Source organism: Papio anubis, chromosome 1 (assembly GCF_008728515.1).
Source record: "Papio anubis isolate 15944 chromosome 1, Panubis1.0, whole genome shotgun sequence".
Lineage (NCBI taxonomy): Eukaryota > Metazoa > Chordata > Mammalia > Primates > Cercopithecidae > Papio > Papio anubis.
The window spans coordinates 203885161-203910336 of NC_044976.1; the positions used below are offsets into that span (position 1 = coordinate 203885161).

At 40.4% G+C, this 25176-nt stretch overlaps 1 protein-coding gene across 7 annotated transcripts in view; it reads right to left on the minus strand.

Annotated features, from left to right (window-relative positions):
- Positions 1 to 25176, minus strand: part of TARBP1 (TAR (HIV-1) RNA binding protein 1) — an 84536-nt gene that overhangs the window by 22454 nt on the left and 36906 nt on the right. For all 7 annotated transcript variants that reach the window (XR_002519066.2, XR_002519065.2, XR_002519069.2 and 4 more), the window contains exons 13-22: positions 22891 to 22988; positions 19119 to 19280; positions 15778 to 15992; positions 15111 to 15372; positions 14831 to 15019; positions 13240 to 13430; positions 12981 to 13052; positions 11342 to 11462; positions 6075 to 6185; positions 3498 to 3647 (exon numbers count right to left, since the gene is read on the minus strand). Coding sequence is in view for 3 of the 7 variants with exons in the window: in XM_021931488.2 (XP_021787180.2) it covers positions 3498 to 3647; positions 6075 to 6185; positions 11342 to 11462; positions 12981 to 13052; positions 13240 to 13430; positions 14831 to 15019; positions 15111 to 15372; positions 15778 to 15992; positions 19119 to 19280; positions 22891 to 22988 (1571 nt within the window). In the remaining 4 variants the exon portion in view is untranslated. The remainder of the gene's footprint in view (positions 1 to 3497; positions 3648 to 6074; positions 6186 to 11341; positions 11463 to 12980; positions 13053 to 13239; positions 13431 to 14830; positions 15020 to 15110; positions 15373 to 15777; positions 15993 to 19118; positions 19281 to 22890; positions 22989 to 25176) is intronic.

Here is a 25176-nt window from a genome sequence, read left to right on the forward strand (position 1 = left end):
TGAGGCAGGAGAATTGCTTAAAGCTGGGAGGCGGAGGTTGCAGTGAGCTGAGATCGCACCACTGCACTCCAGCGTGGGCGACAGAGCAAGACTACGTCTCAAAAAAGTAAATAAAATAAGTAAATTTAAAAAATTAGTAAAACTCTGGAACACAGGCACCTCTTTTAGGAAGTCTGACAATGAAATAGCAGAGAGCCAGGGTGATCAGAGGAGAGGGACGAGAAAACAGCCAGTATAAATATCCACAGAAAATGGATGCAACTCGAGCCTGTTGAAAAGCCAATGGGACCACTTGGTTAAGGCGGGACTGAGGATAGAAGACAGGCTGATAGCAACAAATGCCTAAGAAGACAGGAAGGAAGAGGGCCAAAGACCCAGTGGGAGAATTACTCTGGCACTGGAGAAGATTCTACTTCTTTACGGTAAAAGGAAGGAAGAAATCTCAGATGGATACTGACATAGGCAGATTTGTCTGATTGCTCTTGAGAAGATATAAATATTCCTACGTGGCAACTGTTATTTTCTCTAAAAAATAAAGGGGAAGGTAATTTGCTTTGAATAAAGGAAGAAAAGGGTGTAGAGGACAACTGCCCCTTTCTTTGATATCTATCCTGAATCCCCTTCCAAGTTTAGGGAATTCTTCCATCTTATGAGTGTTGGGGGACACTGAAAAATGCCAGATATTCGTCTTCCCAGCCTCCTTGCCACTAACAAGAAGGCACTTGACCTGGTTCCAAAGACCCCAATTCTGATTTCTAAATTGAGAACTTACAACTTAGAGGAGTAGAGCTCACAGAAAACCCTCCTCCACGGCAGGCAGCAGAGACAGCAGGTACACAGTTAGCTATGGCAAGGCCCTGCTGAAGGCACCGTGTGTCCAGTGAACCAGCTCTCTCTGGCCTGCCTGTGGCTGCAGTTCTGGAAGCCACTGAGCCTCCCCTGTGCCTGCCAATTTTCCAGGTCTGATTCTGTAGCTTTCCTGGCATTCTGTAAGCTACCTACTACTCCCCTCTTCCCCACTACCTTTTTTGAATCCCGTTTTGATTCCATCAGCAAAAGCTTCCTTTGCCTACACCAAAAACTCTGACTCATGTCCACAGGTAAAATCAGATTCGAAGAGAATATACAAGGCCTAATGACAAGTGAGAGGCTGAGCTAAGCAAATAAAAGTAACAATTGGCACTACTGTGGACGGGAGCCCAGGAAGTTTTGGGGGTACACCAGAACCAACCTGCCCTTTGTGAGAATTCCTGGGGCGGTGCTAACCCATTTGAGAGTTGACATGAACAAACTACATTAATAAGGCTATGGATCTAAAAATCAATTCAAGGGAAAATAACAGAATCTCTTTCTTCATTATAGGAACATGAAGATGAGCCAGAGGAGCATGGGAAGAGGTGAAAATTTTGAGACGGAGTCTCACTTGGATGCCATCTGGAGTGCAGTGGAGCCATCTCGGCTCATTGCAACCTCCGCCTCCCTGGGTTCAAGCTATTCTCCTGCCTCAGCCTCCTGAGTAGCTGAGACCACAGGCGTGCACCCACCCCACCTGGCTAATTTGTGTATTTTTAGTAGAGACGGGTTTTCACCATGTTGGTCAGGCTGGTCTCAAACTCCTGACCTCAAGTAATTCTCCCGCCTCAGTCTCTAAAAGAGTTGGGATTACAGGCATGAGCCGCTACGCCTGGCCAAAGCATTGTTATTTCTTAGTGGTGTGACGACTGACTTAATCGTTGTTTTCTTCATCAGGGTAAAAACCCCAACCTGTCTTTTGGGATTATTGTGAGGTTGCTGCTTCTGCTGCTTATGGAGACACCCAGGTTTTAAGCTAGGAGACTGGGAGAATGAAAGACATCAGAAAGGGAAGCCAGATGCTATTATCAGTTTAGTTTAACACAGGGTGAAGTTTGGTGATTATGGAAAGGCCCTGCAGGTGGCTGGAGAAGTAGGGACTGGCAGAGATGGGCTTTAGTATGCTAAGGGAGCACAGAAAGAGAAGTGGACGGGCTAACCAGCAACTCTTCAGATAAAACCAAGCATAAGGGTTGGGAGAGAGAAGGAAACATGTGAAAGAAATAGAGAAGTTATCAGCACAACAGGAAGGGAATTATGAAGCTGACCGCAGTGTGAGGATCAGCTGTGAAGAAAGCCACCACCAACGCAAAGGCGTGAAATTAAAGTGGGGAGTATGGAGGAAAAGAGAAAGGCTGTCTGCAGCTCAGATGAAATCCCTGAATGATCACTGTTGAAAATGGAGTGGACCGCAGTGATTTGAGGAAGGCAAAGATCACACATTGAAGTTTAACAGTAAAGAAAGGAAGACACTGGATGAGAGCTGGGTGGAGGAAAAGTCAACAGAGCAAGCGTGAAGAATTCGGTGAGGTCCCAAAGGAGACACAAATAGGTCACAGGGGATAGATGTGAAAAAAAGAATAAGGATATCTCTCCTGAAATAGGAAGAAATGGAGAAAGAGATATTTTGAGGAAGGCACCTCCATTTTCACACAAAGTGGAAGACAAGATCATCTATTATGAAAGGGAAAGGTGAATTTGGGAACCAAAAGAAAATATTCAAGATTTAGAACTGATAACTCAGGGCCGGGCGCGGTGGCTCAAGCCTGTAATCCCAGCACTTTGGGAGGCCGAGAGACGGGCGGATCACGAGGTCAGGAGATCGAGACCATCCTGGCTAACACGGTGAAACCCCGTCTCTACTAAAAAATACGAAAAAACTAGCCGGGTGAGGTGGCCGGCGCCTGTAGTCCCAGCTACTCGGGAGGCTGAGGCAGGAGAATGGCGGGAACCCGGGAGGCGGAGCTTGCAGTGAGCCGAGATCGCGCCACTGCACTCCAGGCCGGGCGACAGAGCGAGACTCCGTCTCAGAAAAAAAAAAAAAAAAAAAAAAAAAAGAACTGATAACTCAGAAACAATTTGCTATTTGTCAGGAAGCCAGCAATGATAAACTCTATCACTAATTTTAGTATCAATTCCTTAAAAATGATTTTCAATATATAAGAAATGTTGGAAAGCAATCAGGGGAGTATGTGAGGGTACAGATGAAATAAGAAAGGAAATGAACTGATATTACTTCTATTCTTTCTACTTTGATTACGTTTGAAATCTCCCAAAACCTTTTTTTTTTAATTTTAAGGAATGCAATTAATTCCTCATCATTCATATTTCTAAGATCAAAGACACTGCTTGGTAAATAAGAATACAGAAGGCACCTATTTCCCTTACTTCTTAATGACAAATGCCCTTTCCATCTTCATTTTGTTGCATATAACAACTCTCAGATAAAAACTATGAAATACTCAAAATGAATGCCAGGGATTTCGGTCTTCTGAATTAATTCAGATCTTGCAAAACGTAACTTATGATGTCAATACATTAGCACAACTGAGAATCGAAAACAACTATTTAAGTGAAACAAATCCCCCAGCACTGTCAAAATCATTTCTTAGTTTAAAGAAATATTTAACATGTTCTTTACTTACATAAGAAAAACAATCCCAGAACTTTGGAAGAAACTGAGGGAATTTATGAAGAATCAATATAATAATCCACTCTATAAAATATTTTATGGATGCTTGATTGTTGGTGAAACCAGCCTGGAAAATCCTGTCAATAATTCCATTCAAGAAATTCTGAGAAAAAAAGTTCAGAATTAAACAGTTAGTTATTCATTTTAATTTAAAAATAGTCTCCATTTAAAATAAAATAGCTTAAAGTTTTTATCATGTTATTTATTGAATCTACAATTCTCTGACCAAAGACTCTAAAAACTACTGATTAAAATATAATGATGAAGTACCTTCATTCAGTACTTTATAATTTACCTGGACATCAGCTCTATCTATAAGGAAGATTATTCATCACCTGTATTTTTGCAGGGAAAGGAAAAGACTCAGAAAAGCTGAAAAACCTTCCCAAAGTCACATACCTAGTAAGTGGAAGAATTCAGGTTCAAATCAAGATCTGCCAAGATGCCAGGGCTTAAAACTTGTAATAAGGGATGGTCCAGAGACTGAAGTCAGCAGGTGGGAAACAGCATCCCAGAGGGGCAGGTCTCAGGTCACTGAACCCTCTGTTCAGGCTCCTCGTCCTCCTGCCCTCATGGTCTGTGTGGCCCCACAACTACTGCACTGTTCTCTGGCTAAGACCCTGAGCTCCAAAATCATCCCTCCCCCTTCCACCCTCTCCTCTTCAAAACCGCATTTCTATCTGGGGGACCGAACCTATCTCAGCAGCAGATGAAAAACAATACCTACTTATATAAGCGTATAAAAGTAATATGTAGGGCTGGGCGCAGTGGCTCACATATGTAATCCCAGCACTTTGGGAGGCCGAGGCAGACGGATCACCAGGTCAGGAGATGGATCCTGGCTAACCCAGTGAAACCCTGTCTCTACTAAAAATACAAAAAATTAGCCCGGCAGGGTGGTGGGCGCCTGCAGGCCCAGGTACTGGGGAGGTTGAGCCAGGAGAATGGGTAAACCCGGGAGGCGGAGCTTGCAGTGAGCTGAGATCCGGCCACTGCACTCCAGCCTGGGCGACAGAGCGAGACTCCGTCTCAAAAAAAAAAAAAAAAAAAAAAAAAGTTAATAGGTATTATGTACAAAAGAAGAAAAATCTATCTTACAAGAACTTCTACTTGGTAGAAAAAGAGCAGAAGGACTCATCTGAAGCCCTGAGATAGTAAAGTAGAGCATGAATTTTGTAGTTAGGCTTGATTTTGAATTCCACCTCTATCATTCACCACTAGCTGTGTTACCTCTCACACAGGACATCTGACCTCTCTCAACTGCGGTGCTCTTGGAGGCAAAATGAGAATATGTACGGCCTACCTTGGAAGACTATTATGAAGATTAAACAAAACCATAAGATATAACAGTTTACAACTCTGAGCTCCACAACAGACTGCTAGGTTTCCTTCTCCTTGCAGGTGTGCATGCTCGGGCATTTCCCCACCCTCCGCAACATTACCTTTCTCTCTAGGAGGCCCTCTCCATTCTAAGAAAAACGTGTTCTCAGTAATCTAGTTGAGCATTTCTAAAATGTTTCCTTTTTTAATGCATCCTTATGCTTAATGACGTACTTTAAATCAAATAATACAAAAAGACCTATGATGAAAAATGGCAACCTTCCCCACCCCCCACATCCAGCAAAACTTCTCTGGAAGCAATTCTTTTAGCTATTTCCTCTTACATTATTCCAAATAGTTTTATTTGAATATACTTACACTGTTACTGAAATGTTTCTCACAGATACAAGACTTCATAAGATTGTAAAGAAAGAGGCTAGTGTGTATATATATCTATTTTAATTCTCTCACACATTTAAAAGAAGGTAGGGAGGACAGTAGGAAATTTTAATGTCTGAAGGATTTTTTTGCATTGAAAAATGTTTTTAAAAACTGCATGAGTCATATACCATCACTTTCTCATAATGACGATCTATTTTCTCAACAGGAATATTAAGCAAAGATGGTCAGAAAAATCAGATTGTCCGTTCAACTGTTTCTTGCCTCCTCAGGGAAGAGAAAAGATAACTTCAGATAAAGATACTTTGTTGTAAGAGACTTGGCCTTTTCCTTAGCTGGTTTATGTCATCACACTATTCATGAAGTTAAGGGCAAGGAAACCCACCATGTGAAACATTATTCCCATCCCAAACGATACAATTTGTCTGGTTTCTACAGTACAGATAATCCAAAATAGTAACACTCCAAAATAACGTACCTACAGAAAATTAGGAGTTAAGTATTTGCATTTTCTAATCAAATGGCAAATCAGACTTATTTAACAGTTAAAATGTCACATTAAAATACCGAAGGGAAAAAATATTAAATGGGGCCATGTAAACCAACTTCTAACTTATTTCTGCAATACCTAATTGCCTTGGTATTCTCTCTGTTAATAAAAACTTTTGAATAACTTCAATGTGAAGAACTAAAGTATAAATTTTAAACATTATCTTTTTCAATTTTAAAATGGTATATGACAGTTTCTGCAAAATGGTTCAGTCATGAAATCATATGCTTCAAAGGTATAACTATAATAAAAATCTGATACCTGATCGAGTCTAGGGAAAAGTACAAGCAGAGTCTGCCATATGCGGTTTTTCACTCTGTGCTGTAGAGAATTCACATAGTAGCGTTTTTTGGACTTGGACACGAATTCATCCTGGAAAGGAGAAGGGAGGGAGTCAATATTAAATTATCTATTGAATTGGTGATTAATGAAAAAAATCAATGACAACTTGAAATATAAGAGGCTTAAATTAGGTACAGGGGCTTTTTGTTCCCCCAAAAAGCAGGAGGATGAGAAAAAGAATTGCACCTTAAAATATTTCAAACATTGACATTTTGGGCTGAATGATTAAGAAAAATTTAAAAATTTTTAAATAAAACACTTCAAACACTGAACTTAGTTGCTTTTGTTTAACGTACGTGGTTTTTTTTTGGTTTTTCTCTTTTTTGAGATGGAGTCTCATTCTGTTGCCCAGGCTAGAGTGCAATGGCATGATCTCAGCTCACTGCAACCTCTGCCTCCCAGGTTCCAGTAATTCTCCTGCCTCAGCCTCCTAGGTAGCTGGGATTACAGGCACCCTCCACCACGCCTGGCTAACTTTTGTATTTTTAGTAGAGATGGGGTTTCACCATGTTGGCCAGGCTGGCCTCGAGCTCCTGACCTCAGGTGATTCGCCTGCCCCAGCCTCCCAAAGTGCTGGGATTACAGGCATGAGCCATGGCGCCTGGCTATGTGTTTTTAAAATTAGAAGAGGGGCCGAAAAACTGGGAGCTGTGGGTTCCAGGGGTGAGAAGAGATTGAGATACTGGACTGATATATACTGATATATATTGCCACATATTACCATGTACCTCACAGGCACATCTCACCTTGTGCCCCCGTGTGATATTCACATTTGGAATACTGGTATCTACATCTGATGCAAACACCACTAAGAAGGAAGCCACCCCAGTACGAGACAGCGTGAGGCATCTCTATGCATGATGTGTCTCTAGACACAAGAAAATGGCAGCACTGAGCCTTTCGTAGTAGCAGAGAGCTCTCCCTGGCTTTTCATGGCTTGTGCCACCTAAATTCAGCCAGCTGCAAGATTTGCTTTTATTACCATAACTATTAGTGCTTTGGCCATAAAGCAAGATGGCACTGAAGAGTATATCAACATCCTCAAATGTCTTAAAGGTGAAAAGTCATTCACCACCTCCAAAACCATTTTCACATAATGTAGATGATCCTCTTCTACTTTGTAACTTCTCTGACCTTTCTTCTTCCATAATCTCATTTTCTGCATTTTAGTGTATATAAAGTTTCATGTCAATAGCTAAATTCATATAGATTTTAATGACTCCCAATGATGTTTAAAATCTTATAATCTCTATATAATTTCTGTTAAGAAATTTTCTTCTGATATAGGTGTGTTTAAGTTTCATATACTGCTCAACCTCAATGCAACTAAAAATGGAATCAGTAGGGTGGATCACTCATGCATTCAGGAGAAGCATCTTCATGTCAAGAAAGCTGCCCTTAGGACCTCACCAAGTCACCATCCTCAACTAGAAGTTGAGAATTCTAAAATTCCCTTTCAGGCCGGGCGCGGTGGCTCATGTCTGTAATCCCAGCACTTTGGGAGGCCGAGGCGGGCGGATCACAAGGTCAGGAGATCGAGACCACGGTGAAACCCCGTCTCTACTAAAAATACAGAAAATTAGCCGGGCGCGGTTGTGGGCGCCTGTAGTCCCAGCTACTCGGGAGGCTGAGGCAGGAGAATGGCGTGAACCCGGGAGGCGGAGCTTGCAGTGAGCCGAGATCGCGCCACTGCACTCCAGCCTGGGCGACAGAGCGAGACTCCGTCTCAAAAAAAATAAAAAATAAAAAAAAATAAAATAAAATTCCCTTTCAGCTCAAAATCTTCTGTCCTACTTGTTCCACTCAGTGTGCTCCTTTACTCAGAATTATCTTTTCTCTATTAGTCTGTTTAACTCGTGGCCGGGTACTACTGAAGAAATTAAAAATCACCAGCCACAACTGACTTCATTAAAAATATGTATTCCACACAATGGAGTACTATTCAGCCATAAAAAAGAATGAGATCCTGTCATCTGCAACAACATGGATGGAACTGGAGGTCATTATGTTCAGTGAAATAAGCCAGGCACAAAAAGACAAACTTCGCATGTTTTCACTTATTTGTGGCAGCTAAAAAATAAAACAATTGAACTCATGGAGACAGAAAATAGAACGATGGTTGCCACAGAGGCTGGAAGGGGTAGTGGTGGTAGGGGGAAGGTGTGGGATGGCTAATGAGCATAAAAATATACTTAGAATGAATAAGATCTAGTATTTGATAGTACAACAGGGTGACTACAGTCTACAGTAAGTTATTGCACATTTTAAAATAACTAAGAGTGTAACTGGATTGTTTGTAACATAAAGGATAAATGCTTGAGGTGACAGATATCTCATTTACCTGATGTAATTATTACATATTGTATGCCTATATCAAAATATCTCATACACCCTATAAATATATATACCTACTATAGACCCACAAAAATTAAAAATTTAAAAATATGCATTCCAGCTGTTTCTGGGCCTTCATGATTGCTAGACCAGTAGTTCTTAAACTGTATCAGCTCCAGAATCACAAGGACTCATAAAAACAGAGTGCTGGGCACCACCCCCAGAGCTTCTGATTCAGTAGACTGGGGCAGGGCCTAGGAATATGTATTTCTAACAAGTTCCCCAGGGATGCTGTCGCTGCTGATCCAGAGACCACACTTTAAGAATTACTGCGCTAGACAAGCATTTTGCTTTTTCAAGTCTGTTTTCCAAAGCAGCTGCACTGTTTTGTATTCCTATTAGCAACGCATGAGGATTCCAGTTTTGCTACATCCTCACCAATGCTCGCCATTTTTAGTTTGTTTTCTTAGCAGCCATCCCAGTGGGTACGAGTGGCTGGTATTTTGCCTGTGTGATTATTCCTGGCCTCTCCCTAACTGTCATTTTTCTCTCTCTACTGGATCGTTTCCTTCAACACAGAAACATGCTCTAATTATCTCCCATCTCTAAAAAGCCCCTCTTTAACTCCAGGTTCTGCTCCAGGAACGACTCCTTTTATTTCCTTTATACCCTTTCTAGGGTAAACTCCTAAGAGAGTCCACACTCACTGGCTCCACTCGCTCAACTCCCATTTTCTTCTGAACCGGTTCTATCAGGTTCTCATCCCAGCATTTCACTGAAATGCCTTTGTCGCGGTGACCGAGACAGCTGAAGCCAATGGCCAGCCTGTGGCCTCCTCGTCCTCCATGCAGCACTTCCTTTCCTCACTTGGTCTCCGGACAGTGTCCCCTCCTGGTATCCTCATTAATTCATCCAGAGCTCAGCCCAAATGTCACCTGATTAGACCTTCCTGACCTTTTTAGATCTTTTTTTTCTGAATTTTTTTTCTTTTCTTAGAGAGGTAGTCTCACTCACTGTGTTGCCCAGGCTGGTTTCAAACCACTGACCTCAAGCAATCCTCCTGCCTCGGCCTCCCAAAGTGCTAGAATTACACGCATGAGCCACCATGCCTAGCCCTGACCCGCTATCTAAATAGTTAAATACATAACATGTATTTTTGTTCTGATAGAATTCCCATACCCAGCTCCCATCACTTTAAACTCTACTCATCTTTTAGAAAACCAGTAACATACTATTTCCTCTGGGACATCTTCCTTGACTGCAATGCTACAGAGAGGGAACTGTTGCATAAAAACTATTTCCAAGGTTTTATATAATAAAGCTGATGTGCTACCTTCAGAAAAACAGAGGTACGATGAACACTCCTGTTTTAACAGAGGGACTGATATGAGTTCGGTAGTCATCCATACGTCCACACCAAGGTCAGAAAGGTAACTGTATCTGTCATTTAAACATACATGGGGAACAGAGCACCATGCTCAACTCTTCCCCTTCCTATTTAACTTGTCCCCAGATTTATTAAACCTGTTCTTCAGACACTATAATGTTCATTTAGAAATGATTTAGCAGGCTCAAAAACAACCTAGCTGGATTGTTTTTATCTGAATAAATAAGGAATTTTCATCAATCTTAGACAAACGTCACACACCCAGATCTAGAAATAACAATACATTACAATGGAAGGAAATCCTGGGATAATCTTTCACGGGTTCTCAAATCACAGCAATCAATTCCTAACATTTGAGGCCATTTTCTCAGTTTTTACTTTTTCATTCCATTTCTTACAGAAAGCAACATATGAATATAGCACTGAAAACATAACTGGGGCCAAGCACAGTAGCTCACACCTCTAATCCCAGCAGTTTGGAAGGCCAAGGCAAGAGGATCACTTGAGGCCAGGAGTTTGAGACCAGCCTGGCCAATATGGTGAAACCCTGTCTCTACTAAAAATACAAAAATTAGGCCAGGTGCATGGCTCACGCCTGTAATCCCAGCACTTTGGGAGGCCAAGGCGGGTGGATCACCTGAGGTCGGGAGTTCGAGACCAGCCTGACCAACATGGAGAAGCCCCATCTCTACTAAAAATACAAAATTAGCCGGGCATGGTGGCGCATGCCTGTAATCCCAGCTACTCGGGAGGCTGAGGCAAGAGAATCGCTTGAACCCGGGAGGCAGAGGTTGCAGTGAGCCGAGATCATGCCTTTGCACTCCAGCCTGGGCACTGAGCGAAACTCTGTCTCAAAAAAAAAAAAAAAATTAGCCGGGCAGAGTGGTGGGCACACCTATAATCCCAGCTACTCGGGTGGCTGAGGCAGGAGAATCACTTGAACCTGGGAGGTGGAGGCTGCAGTGAGCCGAGATCCGAGATCATGCCATCGCACTGCAGCCTAGAAGACAGAGCAAGACTCTGTCTCAAAAAAAGAAAAAACAAACAAACAAGCAAAAAACATAACCGGGTTTGACTGGCACTGGAAAATACAGAGTAAAGTACAGATGGTACAGGAAAAACATTACCATTATTGTTCTCTAAAACCAAACTTGAGTTGGACAATTACTAACCAAGATATTTTTTCTTTTTTCTTTTTGTAGAGACAAGGTCTCACTATGTTGCCCCAGCTGGTCGCAAACTCGTGGCCTCAAGCAATTCTGCTGCCTCGGCCTCCCAAAGTGCTAGGATTACAGGCGTGAGCCACAGTGTGACCTAATCAAGACTGAATTAAAAATACAGAACATAAACTTTGTGTTTTCTCCTGACAAAAGATATTTAGAAGTACATATTGTAGCAACATAAAGAGCAAATGTTGACCTCCGATTGTTAAAAACAAAGATAATTTAAAGTAAAATACACTTACTTTATCTAATAGCTTGATTGCAAGATCCTCCATAAACAACTTATGGGACATATTGGAGCCATCTAATAAACACAGGAATTTGATGGCACAAATTCTCACATAATGGTCTTCTCTCTTAGTACTAAAAAAAGTAAATGATAAATTATGTTAATACATTTTGAAAACAGAAAGATAACATCAAATATTAGTTTCAAATATCATTAGATGATCAAAACCTCTCAAAAGTTTTCTAAAGTTAAGTAGGTCCATACTTAATGACAATACTTTTTAATTTAGAATAGATAACAGAAGATAACAAATGAATATATTACAAGAAGGGTCTATACAGAAAGTATGAATGAGCACAAATCCATCCAGATTTCTGGAGAATCAATGCACATGCTGCTGAACCTCGTTCAATAGTGCCTTATCTGTGGACAAAACAGATCACAGCTCATGAGCCTGTCCCTGAAAGAGGACCACAGATACCTCCATTCACTCAGGGGCATGAATACGCATCAAACACGTCAATGGCCTGTCTCTACCACGCACTATCAGTGCACATTCTCCAACTGAGGGGCAAACTCGGGAAGCACTGTGCGCTCTCAACGCCTGGCATTTTCAGTAGCCAAATGTGGAAAGAGAAATTAAGTGAAATCGTTAGTATGTTCACATTCCATGATAATTGTTATAATGTGAATAAATATTTTAATTTAACAACAAAGCAACTGTCTAGTAGAAATCCTAATCAAATTATTTGGCAACTACCAACTAGAAAAAGTCACTTTTATTGCCACACTAAGCCAGCCAAGAAAAAATAACTAAAAACAATGAAAAAAATGTATATATTTAATGAGGAGTGACAGATGATTTAAAACGTAGTTAGGACTTTCAGAATAATAAATACTTTATGACTAAATATTATAATCATTTGATGTCCTAAACTCTAAAATTAGAGTGAATGATACAATGCTACTTTAATCTTCTTTATAAACACACATACACATTTTTGAAAGCCATGTGAAAAAATAAAACTTGAAAAAAAGCTACTTGACAAGCTCCAAAAAAATTAATTCAGTGGTTAGATAAAAATAGTCTTATCCCAGAAATCAAAACTTTAGGGCCTATCCCCACACTCATCGAGTTGCACATATTAACTATGTACAGCTTTTTACATATCAATCATACCTCAATAAAGAGTTTTTAAAAAACTAAAAAACTTTAGTCTGTTCCAAGAGTAATTCTATTTCTGTGTGTAACATACTAACTTGTTAAGCGGTGAATTTTAATTTCATATTAAACTTTACGCCAAAAAAAGGACTGGAGAATAAAGTGTCTAAGCTGATGATCATCCCATCCCCGCAGAAGAAAGACAGGGGCTTTACGCTCTCCACAGTCATTTCCTTGTTTATGCTGGACTCTGCACTACACACTTTTAAAGTTTTATCAAATTCTAGTGAATACTGAAAGATGTAAAGACAATATATTAGCAAGGGACTATAATTTCTATCATACTTTTGAAGGCTCGTCCCATCTTATTAATACGTGAGATGTCACTAGCAACATTTATTAAATTTAGCAAACAGAGAATGTTTGTCATATGATGTTAAATTTTTAATATCTCATTTATGTGAAGGCAGAGAAAATCTACCATACTTACTTTTCCATAACAATATTTGCCGCACAGTCATGTCCAAGGTTTTCTATGAAGGTCTGCACATCCTGAACAAGTCTTTCCATAAAAAACATTTGATAAAGAACAACAGGTTTTAAATAGAAAAACAATTAAATCCCCAAGGTTAAAGTTAACTAATAATTTATATTCTTCTAATTGAAAGCCTCAAAACAAAGACATAATTCTATACCCAAGTAGGCACTTAATACAAGTTATGACCAGCTGAAATAATAGCATCTTTTACCTCTGATCACGCCTAAACACAGTTCCAAATATACAAGCCTCAAGGATAAGTTCGCTGTAATTTTTAGCACTTGATAAAGATCCGTGGGACACATTTGAAGCAGACACTATCCAAGACTGACAGCAGTAACTTATCAGTGTATTGAAGACTCCAGTCTTTATAGCAGACATTTCAATTATCTTGTACATAATCTGGAATAAAATACAATGGTCATTTTATCCTTTGATTTAGTTTAAAAAAAAATCAGTGCTGCTAAAAACTGTTACTTAGTGTCAACATAATCATGAATAGTCTAACAACTGTTACATTCATTACTGTTAGAATAACTTTGCAAGATGATCAATAATCAGAGAGTGCTATTTCATCTCTTGATAATAAAAATAAATAAAACTTTACTGATAGTGATACTCAAACTCTTCAAGAGAAACAAATGCCCAAAGCAGTAGAATCAAAGGGGAAAAACACCTCACCCACACACATTCAGCTTCCTTTGTTTGCATTTTGCCAGTGGCCTTCCTTGGGCTGAGGCAGCAAAGACCAGCGTCTCTAAGTATGTACTGTGGGGCAAAAAAGGATCAAGAAAGGCAGCACAGGGCTGCAGAGAAATAATGGAATCTGACTTTCCCTCTTCCCCTGGGGATCAGGAGCTACAGTGGAATTCCACCTTTGTATATTCCTATCTCAGTGGCTGCAAATGAAAATACCTCCATAAACTAGCAAGACCTTTTGATAAGGGTTACAGTCTGAAAAATATTTCTCTACACACACACACACACACACACACACACACAAACAAAAAACAAAAAACAAAAAAAAAAACCTGAGCCAAAGTGCAATGACAAATGGCACCTGACATTTGCCTTCAAGTATCCGGGTGAAATGAGACTGATTGTGGAAAGAGCATGCCAACTCCTACTCAACCCAGCAATCAATTACATTGCCATGGAGGAATGACCGGTGTTGCTAGATTATCTCATTTTCCAAGAAATCCAGTTTTTCATACAGATTTCCCAACTCTTTTTTTTTTTTCGAGACGGAGTCTTGCTTAGTTGCCCAGTACAGTGGCGTGATCTCAGCTCACTGCAACCTCCGTCTCCTGGGTTCAAGCAATTCTCCTGCCTCAGCCTCCTGAGTAGCTGGGATTACAGGCATGCACCACCACACCTGGCTAATTTTTGTATTTTTAGTAGAGACAGGGTTTTGCCATGTTGGCCAGGCTGGTCTCGAACTCCTGACCTCAGGTGATCCGCCTGCCTCAGCCTCTCAAAGTGGTGGGATCACAGGCATGAGCCACCATGCCTGGCCAGATTTCCCAACAATTAAATGTTGCCAGGTAATCAAAATTTTAAACACTGTATGAACCAAACAAACCATTTCTGAGGCAGATGTGGCTCCAGGCTACCGTTTTGTACCTTCTCTTCTACATCTGTCAGATATTCTCATTCTTACTCTTGACATTTAAGAAGGTTCAAAAATATTTTTGACTGAAGGAATAAAGAACCACAAATCTGAGAATATAACTCTCATGTTCTTCATGTGCTGAAGCTCACACACGTGAAAAGTAAAGCAAAAAGAAAAGAAAGGTAGTTACCTCTTTTATTTTGAAATATGCCTGGCCCTTGATTTTGGCAGCAATGGTAAGAACTTTGTTATCAAAAACAAACTGAACAAAAGCTTTTAAATTAGGCCAGAATATCAGCTGAGTGTTGCTTAAAGAAGATATAATTTTCCAAGCCATGTCAAAAGACTCCATGCAGAGTGATTCAGAGGAGGTCAGAAGCTGGTAGGAAAAAAAAAATACATACTTATTTTAGAAACTTTGATCGCCACTCCTATAGTTCCTCTTCAACCCATGTTTCACTCTATCTTACCTTGGGAACCAACACTTTCAAGCAATGGAACACTGGTAAAACTTGATCAGAAGAAAGAACTGTGAGGGCTTCTAGTGCAGACTGCAAAGTCCTGATTGGCATCTGAACGGCAGGCAGAAATGGTTCCAGAATTTCACTCCCTGTGCTTGGTATAAGGGTGTGATATTTTTTCAACAGGAAAGAGAGGCACACCCATTGATCATGAATATATTGTGCAACTATTTTTCCCCATCCTTGGGAAGATGACGATTCTTCTAAAACACTGAAATAAAAAATAAAGTTACTAGGCCATACTTCCCCAACTTGCCTCCACGTCTTTTGCACGTAGCACACTATCCTTCTAAAGCAGGGGTATACAGATATAAATGGTCATTATCAAACAGCCTACCTACCGATAACTAAGGAAACCACATAAACCTTAATTCTCTAACTCCTCTGAAAGTAGGCACTTTTGCTCATGTTAAATGATTCAGAGAAAACTAGATGCAGAAAAGTCAGCAAGTCTCCAGCAACAGAAATGAGTAACTCCAGTAACAGAGTTACACTACACTTTCATCCTGAATGGGGCTTCAGCTCCAAAATTCTGTAACTATATAAGCAATGTTGGGCAGTCATGAACTCCCGATGACAACAGAAATGGATTTTTAGGCCTTAACTTTCCCTGTACCTGGTACACTGCGAGGGATGAGCATAACTGCTCTGCTCCTCTGCGTGGGGCTTCTGCAGCGTCTGATTGAGCTGAAGAGAGGAAAGGAAGCTTTCCAGGGGCCCAGCATGGAGAGAGTCCAGCTGCAGCTCAGGCTTCTGGTCTATGGCCTCACACACCATGGCCAAGGCAGCCATGCTCACTACTCTCTGAATCTGATTTCCAAGTGTTGGCTCCTGAAAAGGAAATGTGACAATGTTTTATTTAATATGCGCAAGTCTTAATCAGTAAGGACCTCAGTTGCCAGTCCATGGAAAGCTCAGGCTCTCCTTTTTCCTCTTCCTGCCTGCTCCTGAATATCAGGAGAAATAAAAGGAAATCCAACACACATCATTCACTTCCACTACTTCTCTACAGATTGGGAGTGAACAATTTTAAAGTAGCAATAAGAACTCAGCAATTAAGACAACAATGAGATCTTTTCATTTGGTAAACAGGTAACTGGAACTAGTAGATGACAGATTTGCTATGTACAGAACCCAAAGCTGTGTGTAAGTCCTTCTCGACCTTTCTCCTGGTCGCATACACATCTGCGTGCAGCATTCCTATGGGTGAGCCTTATTTTAATTGTCTGTTGAAACAAGTTAAAAAAAATATAAAAGACTCCAGGTTACAAATAATTCCTTCAATCAGCAGCACACTACTTTTGGAGAAGTCACACAGCCCAGCAGTTAAGAGCTGGACTCAGGAACCACAAAGCCCAGGTCTGAATCCTAGCTCTGTGCTACTACCAGTATGAGTGTAGACATACTGCACCTTAGTTTTCTCATCTGTAAAATGGGAACAGTGAAAGAATCTACTTCATGGGGTTACTGTGAAGATTAAGCAAATGGGTTACTGCATGTAAAACACTCGGAACTCTACATGTAGGAAAGGAGGGTAGCCAAGACCACCTGGTCTATACTTAAAGAGAAAAATCAACAATCTCTCACCAAGCTAGGAGTGCAGGCAAGAAGTCAGACACAGAAAACAACAGCACTGAGAAACTACAGCAGTTCTCTCAAATACTGCCAACCAGTAATGTCTGCATCAGAAAGGAAATTTCTATTTATTCCATACCCCTCCCTCACTCTCCAAAAATAAATCAACCATCTCTACAAAAAAATTTTACATATCAACACTGCCAACATATGAAATAGAATTTAGCGTTACCTTTGGGCCAACTACGGTTCCCACTAACCTTAATGTAATTCAGTGAATTACTAAAGGAAGCCGATTTTTAAGAATAAGAGTTACTGTGGCATGGTTCATGGTTTGGCTGTATATTTAGAACTCACAATGTTCTTTCATAACACTAACAGACTAATAGGTACCAGACAGGATGCCGAAATATTAATCATCTTCCTTATCATTTCCTCCTAGAATAAAATTAAATTGTTAAAGCAATCGAGTATCTTCTTTGTTTTTCTTAGTAGCCTGGACTAGTTAGACTGATTGAGTTCAACTTATTAAACACTTACCACATGTTAAGTGAAAATGGCTTTTATTGAGGCCTTTCTATCTGCCAGGTACAGTTCTAAAGATTTAACATGTATGAACCTTCTTTAATTCCCACATCAGCTCTATAATCCCCATGTTGCAGGTGCAGTAAATGAGACACAGAGGGGTTAAATAATGTAGGTCACACAGTTAGCAAAAATAAAGCCAGAATTCAAACCCAGCAACTCTAACTCCAAAGCCTGTGCTCTTCATTGCTAAGCCTTATTGTGCTATGTTCAAGAAATGCCTTGACCAGGCGTGGCGGCTCATGCCTGTAATCCCAGCACTTTGGGAGGCCAAGGCGGGTGGATCACCTAGGTCAGGAGTTTGAGACCACCCTAGCCAACATGGTGAAACTCCATCTCTACTAAAAATAAAAAAATCAGCCAGGCGTGGTGGCAGGCACCTATAATCACAGCTTCGGGAGGCTGAGGCAGGAGAATTGCTTGAACCCAGGGGGGCGAGGTTGCAGCGAGCCAATGGCACCACTGCACTCCAGTCTTGGCAAAAGAGCGAAACTCCGTCTCCAAAACAAAACAAAACAAAACAAAATGCCTTCAGACCAGGCACGGTGACTCACACCTACAATCCCAGAACTTCAGGAGGCTGAGGCAGGCAGATCGCTTGAGGTCAGAAGTTTGAGACCACCCTGGCCAACATGGCAAAACCCCATCTCTATTAAAAATACAAAAATTAGCCCGGCATGGTGGCATACACCTATAGGCCCAGCTACTCGAGAGGTTGAGATAGAACTGCTTGAACCCAGGAGGTTGAGACTGCAGTGAGCCAAGATCACACCACTGCACTCGGTCTGGGTGACAGAGAGAGACTCTGTCTCAAAAAAAAAAAAAAAAAAAAAAAAGGAAAAGATATATATGCATACATTACTCCAAAAACAAGAAAGATGGAAATACACACTATAAATGAGGCATAAAGAGCAATAGGAAGATGAAGGAGAGTGAGATACTAATCGATGAAGACCGCTAAGAGAAAAGAGATTCCAGCTGGTCCATAAAAGGGGGGACCAGATGCTGACAAGTGTATGCTGGAGGAGAGGGCACTCATTCTCCACGGAGAGACCAGACTGAATGACAGCCTCCAGGAGGAAGACAGGACACATGCTTGTGATCTGTAAAACTCTAAGTAGCCTAGAGTGGCTGCAAAGTCATGGCACTCTGGGAAGGAGGGGGAAAGGCAGTGGACAGTGGACAGCTGGGCTGAAAAATGAGGTAGGAAACCAAGCATGGAGGGCAATAATGTCAGACTATAAAATGTCCTTTACTGGACACATTTGGGCAAAAGACCTAGTACAGGTGAAATGTCTGTATCTAAATGATTTTAAGATCGATGCCGCTTATATGTTTAGTATTATATTAACAGCATCATCTGCAATCCCAGTACTTTGGGAGGCCGAGGTGGGTGGATCACGAGGTCAGAAGTTCGAGACCAGCCTGGTTAACATGGTAAAACCCATCTCTACTAAAAAATACAAAAATTAGTCAGCCATGGTGGCACGCACCTGTAATCCCAGCTACTCAGGAGGCTGAGGCAGGAGAATCACTTGAACCCAGGAGGTGGAGGTTGCAGTGAGCCAAGATGGTGCCATTGCACCCCAGCCTGGGTGACAGAGCAAGACTCCGTCTCAAAAAAAAAAAAAAAAAAAGTATCAATCTTAACCACATCTTATCACCAGAGGGTACTATTTTAAAACTGAATTTTAGTTAATGCTTTGTATGGTATCAAAACAGTGTATAAGAACTGAGTATGTATTCCCTGTATGCCTTATTCAAGATAACTGCAAACCTGGAATCAAAGAGGCTTACCTGTCCACTGTCCGTCTCCTGAAGATGCTGAATGGACGCATTTTTCAAAAGAGAAATAACTCTCCAAATAGGGTTACCCCTTTTCCACCCAACCTTCAAATGCAGATTTATAAGCTCAGTTAACACCATCAGGTATAAATGGCAACGGTCCAGATCTGAAACCTAAGACAAGGATTAAAACACTTACGGGTACAAGCAAGATTCACGATTTTCACAAAACCACAAGCCTTCAGGCAGGAAAAGTTTACTTAAAAGACCACCACAACACACTGATGAGAAAATAAGTTCTTTTCTCCAAGCAGCCTTCCATAACCTCCCATGCAGAGCTAAGGACTTCCTTCTCTGTGCTTACACAGTGACTGTGCATTCAGCACAATTACGGTGCATTTCACAATTGAGTCATCTGTCTCCCCACCTATGAGGGAGACCTTAGATAGCAGAAACTACCATCTACCAATTCTTACGTCCCAGGGCTAGTACATCATAAATAATAATGATAACGGTTATAGCAATGACTACTTCCATTGTTTACAAAAATCACTTCTCACAAAAAAGATCACTGTCCCACTTTCGTAAGACAACTAAGTTTCAGGGAAGTTAAACAACTTGCCCAATAGCTCAGAGCCAGTAAGAGGGACAGCATTAAATGCAAATTTTTTGACTCATAAACCCAGAAAAAAATGGGTTCAGCTCTACTATGCACTAGCCTTGTGACATAGGACAAGTCATTTAACTTTTCATTACTAAGCCTTATTGTGTTAAGGTCTCATAATCCAGGTGGGGAGATGGATGACTCAATTGTGAAATGTGCCATAATTGTGCTGAATGCACAGTCATTGCCTAACCTTGTCCTTGTCCATAATATAGAGATAGTAATATTTATCCATCACAGAGTTTCTGAAGGTATCAATGGGAGAAACTATTACTATATGAATATATTATTACTATACCAGAAGAGGCCTCCTGTGGCACATAGAAAGCACACAGGAAGTAATTTGATCAGTTTTTACTGAGCAACCACTGGATGCCTAGCACTTTGCCAGGTGCTAGGATACAGTGCAGGCAGAAGGTAACGATGACAAGACTGAACAAAAGGGCAAGAGTGAGGGATGAAGCTACCAGGGAGGGTTCCTAAGTTTTTGGCTTAAGAAACTGGTGGGATGGTGGGACATTCACTGCGACAGGGACCTGGAGAACCTCCTGTAGGAATGATGATGAGGGGGTCAGTTTTGAACAGTGTGAGAAATTCGACTGACACCATCAGAGAGCAAGCGACTGAGGGTGTTAAGCTCAGAAGGGTGGTCTGAGGTGGAGACAGAGATTTGAGGGTCCCTGGCAGAACTGAAGCTGGGGATGTAGATGAGATCATCAAGTGACAGGGGAGAGAAAGAGAAAAGAAGGGGACACAGACAAGCTTTAAAGAGCTCTGGCTTCAAAGGTTAGGAAGCAGAGAATGGACATTCAAAGAAATGGAAATAATGGCCAGAAGGATGCAGGGGCTGGGGTAAGGAGAAGCATGAGAGAACGACATCATAGAAGTTAAGCAGCGTTTCAAGTGGGAGGTGGTCAGCAGTGTCCACTGGAACAAAAGAATCAAGAAAAATACAGTTTGGAAAGTATCCATTAAGTTTATGACAAAGAGTCGCTGACAACTTTAGCGAGAGTCATTTCTGTGTTGTAACAAAGATAAAACCAAATTAGAATTAAATTGAGTCTGCTTAAAGAGAAGGACATAGGGTGCTAGAAGGGAACATGAAATTGAGAGAGGGTTCTTTTAAAATGAGGGACCCTTGGCTGGGCGCCGTGGCTCACGCCTGTAATCCCAGCACTTTGGGAGGTCAAGGCAGGCAGATCACCTGAGGTCAGGGGTTCAAGACCAGCCTGACCAACATAGTGAAACTCCATCTCTACTAAAAATACAAAAATCAGCCAGGCATGTTGGTGTACACCCATGATCCCAGCTACTCGGGAGGCTGAGGCAGGAGATCGCTTGAACCCGGGAGGTGGAGGCTGCACTGAGCCGAGATCGGGCCACTGTACCACAGCCTGGGCAACAGAGCAAGACTCCATCTCAGAAAAATAAAAAATAAATAAATAAATAAAATGAGGGACCCTCAAACCTGTTAAAATGCTCATGAAAAGAATTCAGGGGAAAAGCAGTCATTGAAAACACAAGAAAGAAAGAAGATAATCAATAGTGTAAAATGCTTAAGAAAATAGAAACGGATGAAATCCCAATTTTCTTACTCTCTTGTAACAAAGGGAAAACAGGGAGGATGGATTCAGGTGTGGGTGAGCATATAGCCTAAGTCCATACATCTGGCAACTGGAAATTGAGAGCATTCCAGCCGGACAGCCACTATTTCCTCTGTGAACTCAGAGAGGCAGTGGCGTAGCAGCTGCAGTGCAAAGACTGAAGGTCATCTGTCTTTCCAACTCAATGGCCTCACATTGGTAGGTTGAAATCGGCCATGGAAATTGGTAAATACTACAGAGGCAGGCTCTTTTTTCCCCTAGAGTCAGTCATTAAACACTGACCAGCACACTGCTGACAGGGGTAACTGTGGGAAGAGAATGCTATTAAACTCTAAGCTACTAAACAAACGTGCTTAATTGGAAATTCTAATTAATTTATTAAAGAATGGCTTTTTCAAAACAATTTAAAACTATCATATATGGAATAACTTTTTAAAATCTTTGCATCTAAAAGATAAAATAACATCAAGCTTTCCCTTTAAGCTATATTTAGCTTCAAAATCCAAACAAACAAAAACATGTTATATAACGGGGCATCATATAAGCATAAGGGAGGGTCATTAAACTTCTTTTATATATGTTTGGAAATTTCCCATATAAAAAGGTAAAAATAATACTGAAGATAAAAAGTGGTATTGGAGCAAAACTTAAATTTTAAAGTTACTTAGATATTTAAATGACTTCTTGGTTAAATACATACACCGACTATGTACCCACAAAAATTAAAAATAAATAAATGACTTCTTAAAAATTTAGGTGTACTAGAATTCATATTAATGATTGCTTGACAAACTTTAAGGAAGATAGAGATAAATATTCCCCACTCCAAAGAGATTTTCATAATAGTTTCCTTGCCTTTCTATAATAAAATCTCAAGTCTTTCAGTCGAATACTTGTATTTTTATATTTTCATACCTGCGTAAGCTGTCAAACAAATGTATTAATATTTAATTGGGTATTTAAAAGCATTCAAATTATTTCAACATTTGTCCCCAGATATTTTAAACAAACAAACAAAAAATTAACAGACATATCAGAACTGGTATTTTCAAGGTATTCTTTAAGGGGAAAAGCTTGTTTAGATGTCCTAAAAGAACAATTATGTACAGTCTAGAGAGAGAGAGGACAGCTACAGTCACAGAGCATCCTTAACACACGCACCCCCACTCAGGGTCTGGTCTCAAACCTGCCACATCAGAATCTCGGGATATGGACCCCAAAATGCACTGAATGTGTGTGGTACTTCAAATATGTTACATCATTTGAAACTCTCCAAACCCTTGGATGTAAACGGGGTGAGGCTCAGAAGATCTATGTAACTTGCCCAAGGTCATAGCTAACAATACAGACAGAATTGGAACTAGAAGACTCCAAAGTCTAAGTTTTTTTCTGCTGCTCCCTAAGACCGTTTCTTGAGAAAATTAATTTTTCTTTTCAATTTAATACAGTATCAGTGATCACTGAAATATTGGTGAAAAGAATGAAAGAAATGAAAGTTACTCCAATGAATACTTACACTATTTAGCTCATTCATAGTAAGTCGTCTGAGAATAAATTCAGAAATGCTCTCTGTAGTAGACATGACAAAGTTCTGAAGAACAGTAAACACCTCATCTGTATGGGGGAAAAATGCATGCAACTAAAATGATAGCAGTTCTTTAGTACAAAACACACCAAATATTCTAATAAATGTACAACTGGGCTAAGCAAGTGAATCACTTGCCAAAAATAAACTGCAATAATATAATCATTATTCGCCCCATGGGGAAAGCTATACTTAACCTTAAGTCACTTAAGAGTCCCAGTTGTAGGTAGAATGGATCAGGGACACTCTTCCCTCCACCACTGAACACAGCTATAAACCCTGGACAGAATGCACGAAGCAGCTATTTGAAAACTCGACAAGGAAAAAATAGCAGGTGGATTCAGAGAGAAGTAACACTGAACAGTGGTGAGTTTACTAATGTTTCTCCCTCTGGTCCTCCTCCCAGTTGTAACCAGATGCAGAAGCAGTCAACAAGGTGGGCAGCAGAATGGGCGCCAGCTTTCTGGTCAGGGAATGACCAAGGAACCTTCAAACAAACTCCTAGAATTAATAAGTCCTTCAGCAAGGTCACAGGATACAAGGTCAACAAACCGAAATCAATCATATTTCTATACATTAGTAACATATAGTTAAAAATTGAAAATTTTAAAACTATCAATTACAACAGCTTCCCCTCAAAAGAAACAGTTATAAATCTTACAAAACCTGTGTAAGATCTATATGCTGAAAACTATAAAACTCTGATAAAAAAAAATCGAAGACAACCTAAGTAAATGTAGAGATGGGCCAGGCGCGGTGGCTCATACCTGTAATCCCAGCACTCTGGGAGGCTGAGGTGGGCAGATCACCTGAGGTCAGGGGTTTGAGACCAACCTGGACAACATGGCGAAACCTCATTTCTACTAAAAATACAAAAATTAGCCAGGCATGGTGGTGAGCGCCTGCAGTCCCAGTTACTTGGGGGGCTGAGGCAGCAGGATTGCTTGAATATGGGAGGTGGAGGCTGCAGTGAGCTGAGACTGCACCACTGTACTCCAGCCTGGGCGACAAACTGAGACCCTGTCTCTAAATAAATAAATGTACGGAAATACCATATTCATGCACTAAAAGTTACAGCATAAGAAAGCAATTCCCCACAAACTGATCTATGTATTTAATGTAATTCCAGTCAAGATCCCAGCAGAACTTTTTTTTTGTAGGTACATATAAGTTGATGATATAATTTATATGGAAAGGTAAAGGAACTAGAATAGCTAAAAATATTTTGGGACAAAAAAGAATTTGAAAGAACCACACTACCTATTTTAAGACTTACTATAAATCTACAGTAACCAAAACCTTGTGGTATTGGCAAAGGAATAAACACTTAGATCAAAAGAACAGAATAGAGTCCAGAATTACACCAATACCAATACAGCCAAATTAATTATTTGTAAACAATTTTTTGAGATAGAATTCACAGAGCACTCAATTCCCCTATTAAAGGTATCTAATTCAATGGTTTCTCGTACAGTCACAGATATGTGCAACCATCACCACAGTCAACATTAGAACATTTCATCACCACAAAGAGAAATCTCAAACCCTTTAAATCATCAGGCCCTTAACTCCTGTTTTTTCCCAGCCCTAAGCGACCCCAGTCTACTTTCTGTCTCTATAGATTTGCCTATTCCGGACACTTCATTTAAATAAGATCATATAATATGTGATCTTTAGTGATCACCTTATGATAACGTTTTCAAGGTTTATTCATGTTGTAGTATGTATTACTACTTCATTCCTTTTTATGGCTGAATATGTATAAACCACATATTATCCATTCATCTACCCATCTACTTTGGATTGTTTCCATCACGGCCAATTCATTTTTGACAAAAGTACAAAACAATTCAACAGAGAAAGGATACTCAGGCTCTCCAACAAATGGTGCTGGTGCAACTACACACCTAAAGGCAAAAAAACTAACCTTGACCTAAACCTTACACCTTAAAAATTAATCCCTAAATATATCATAAATCTAAAAGTAAAATAATAAACTAACGAGAAATCCTGTATGACCTGGGGCTAAGGCAGAGTTCTCACTCATAATACCTACTGCATGATCCATAAAACAAAACAAAAATAAACTGGATTTCATCAGAATAAAAACTTGGGTCTGCAAAAGACACTATTAAGAAACTGAAAAGATAAGCTGCAGACACGAAGAAAATATGTGCAAACCACGTATCTGACAAAGGACTAACTAGGCAGAAGATT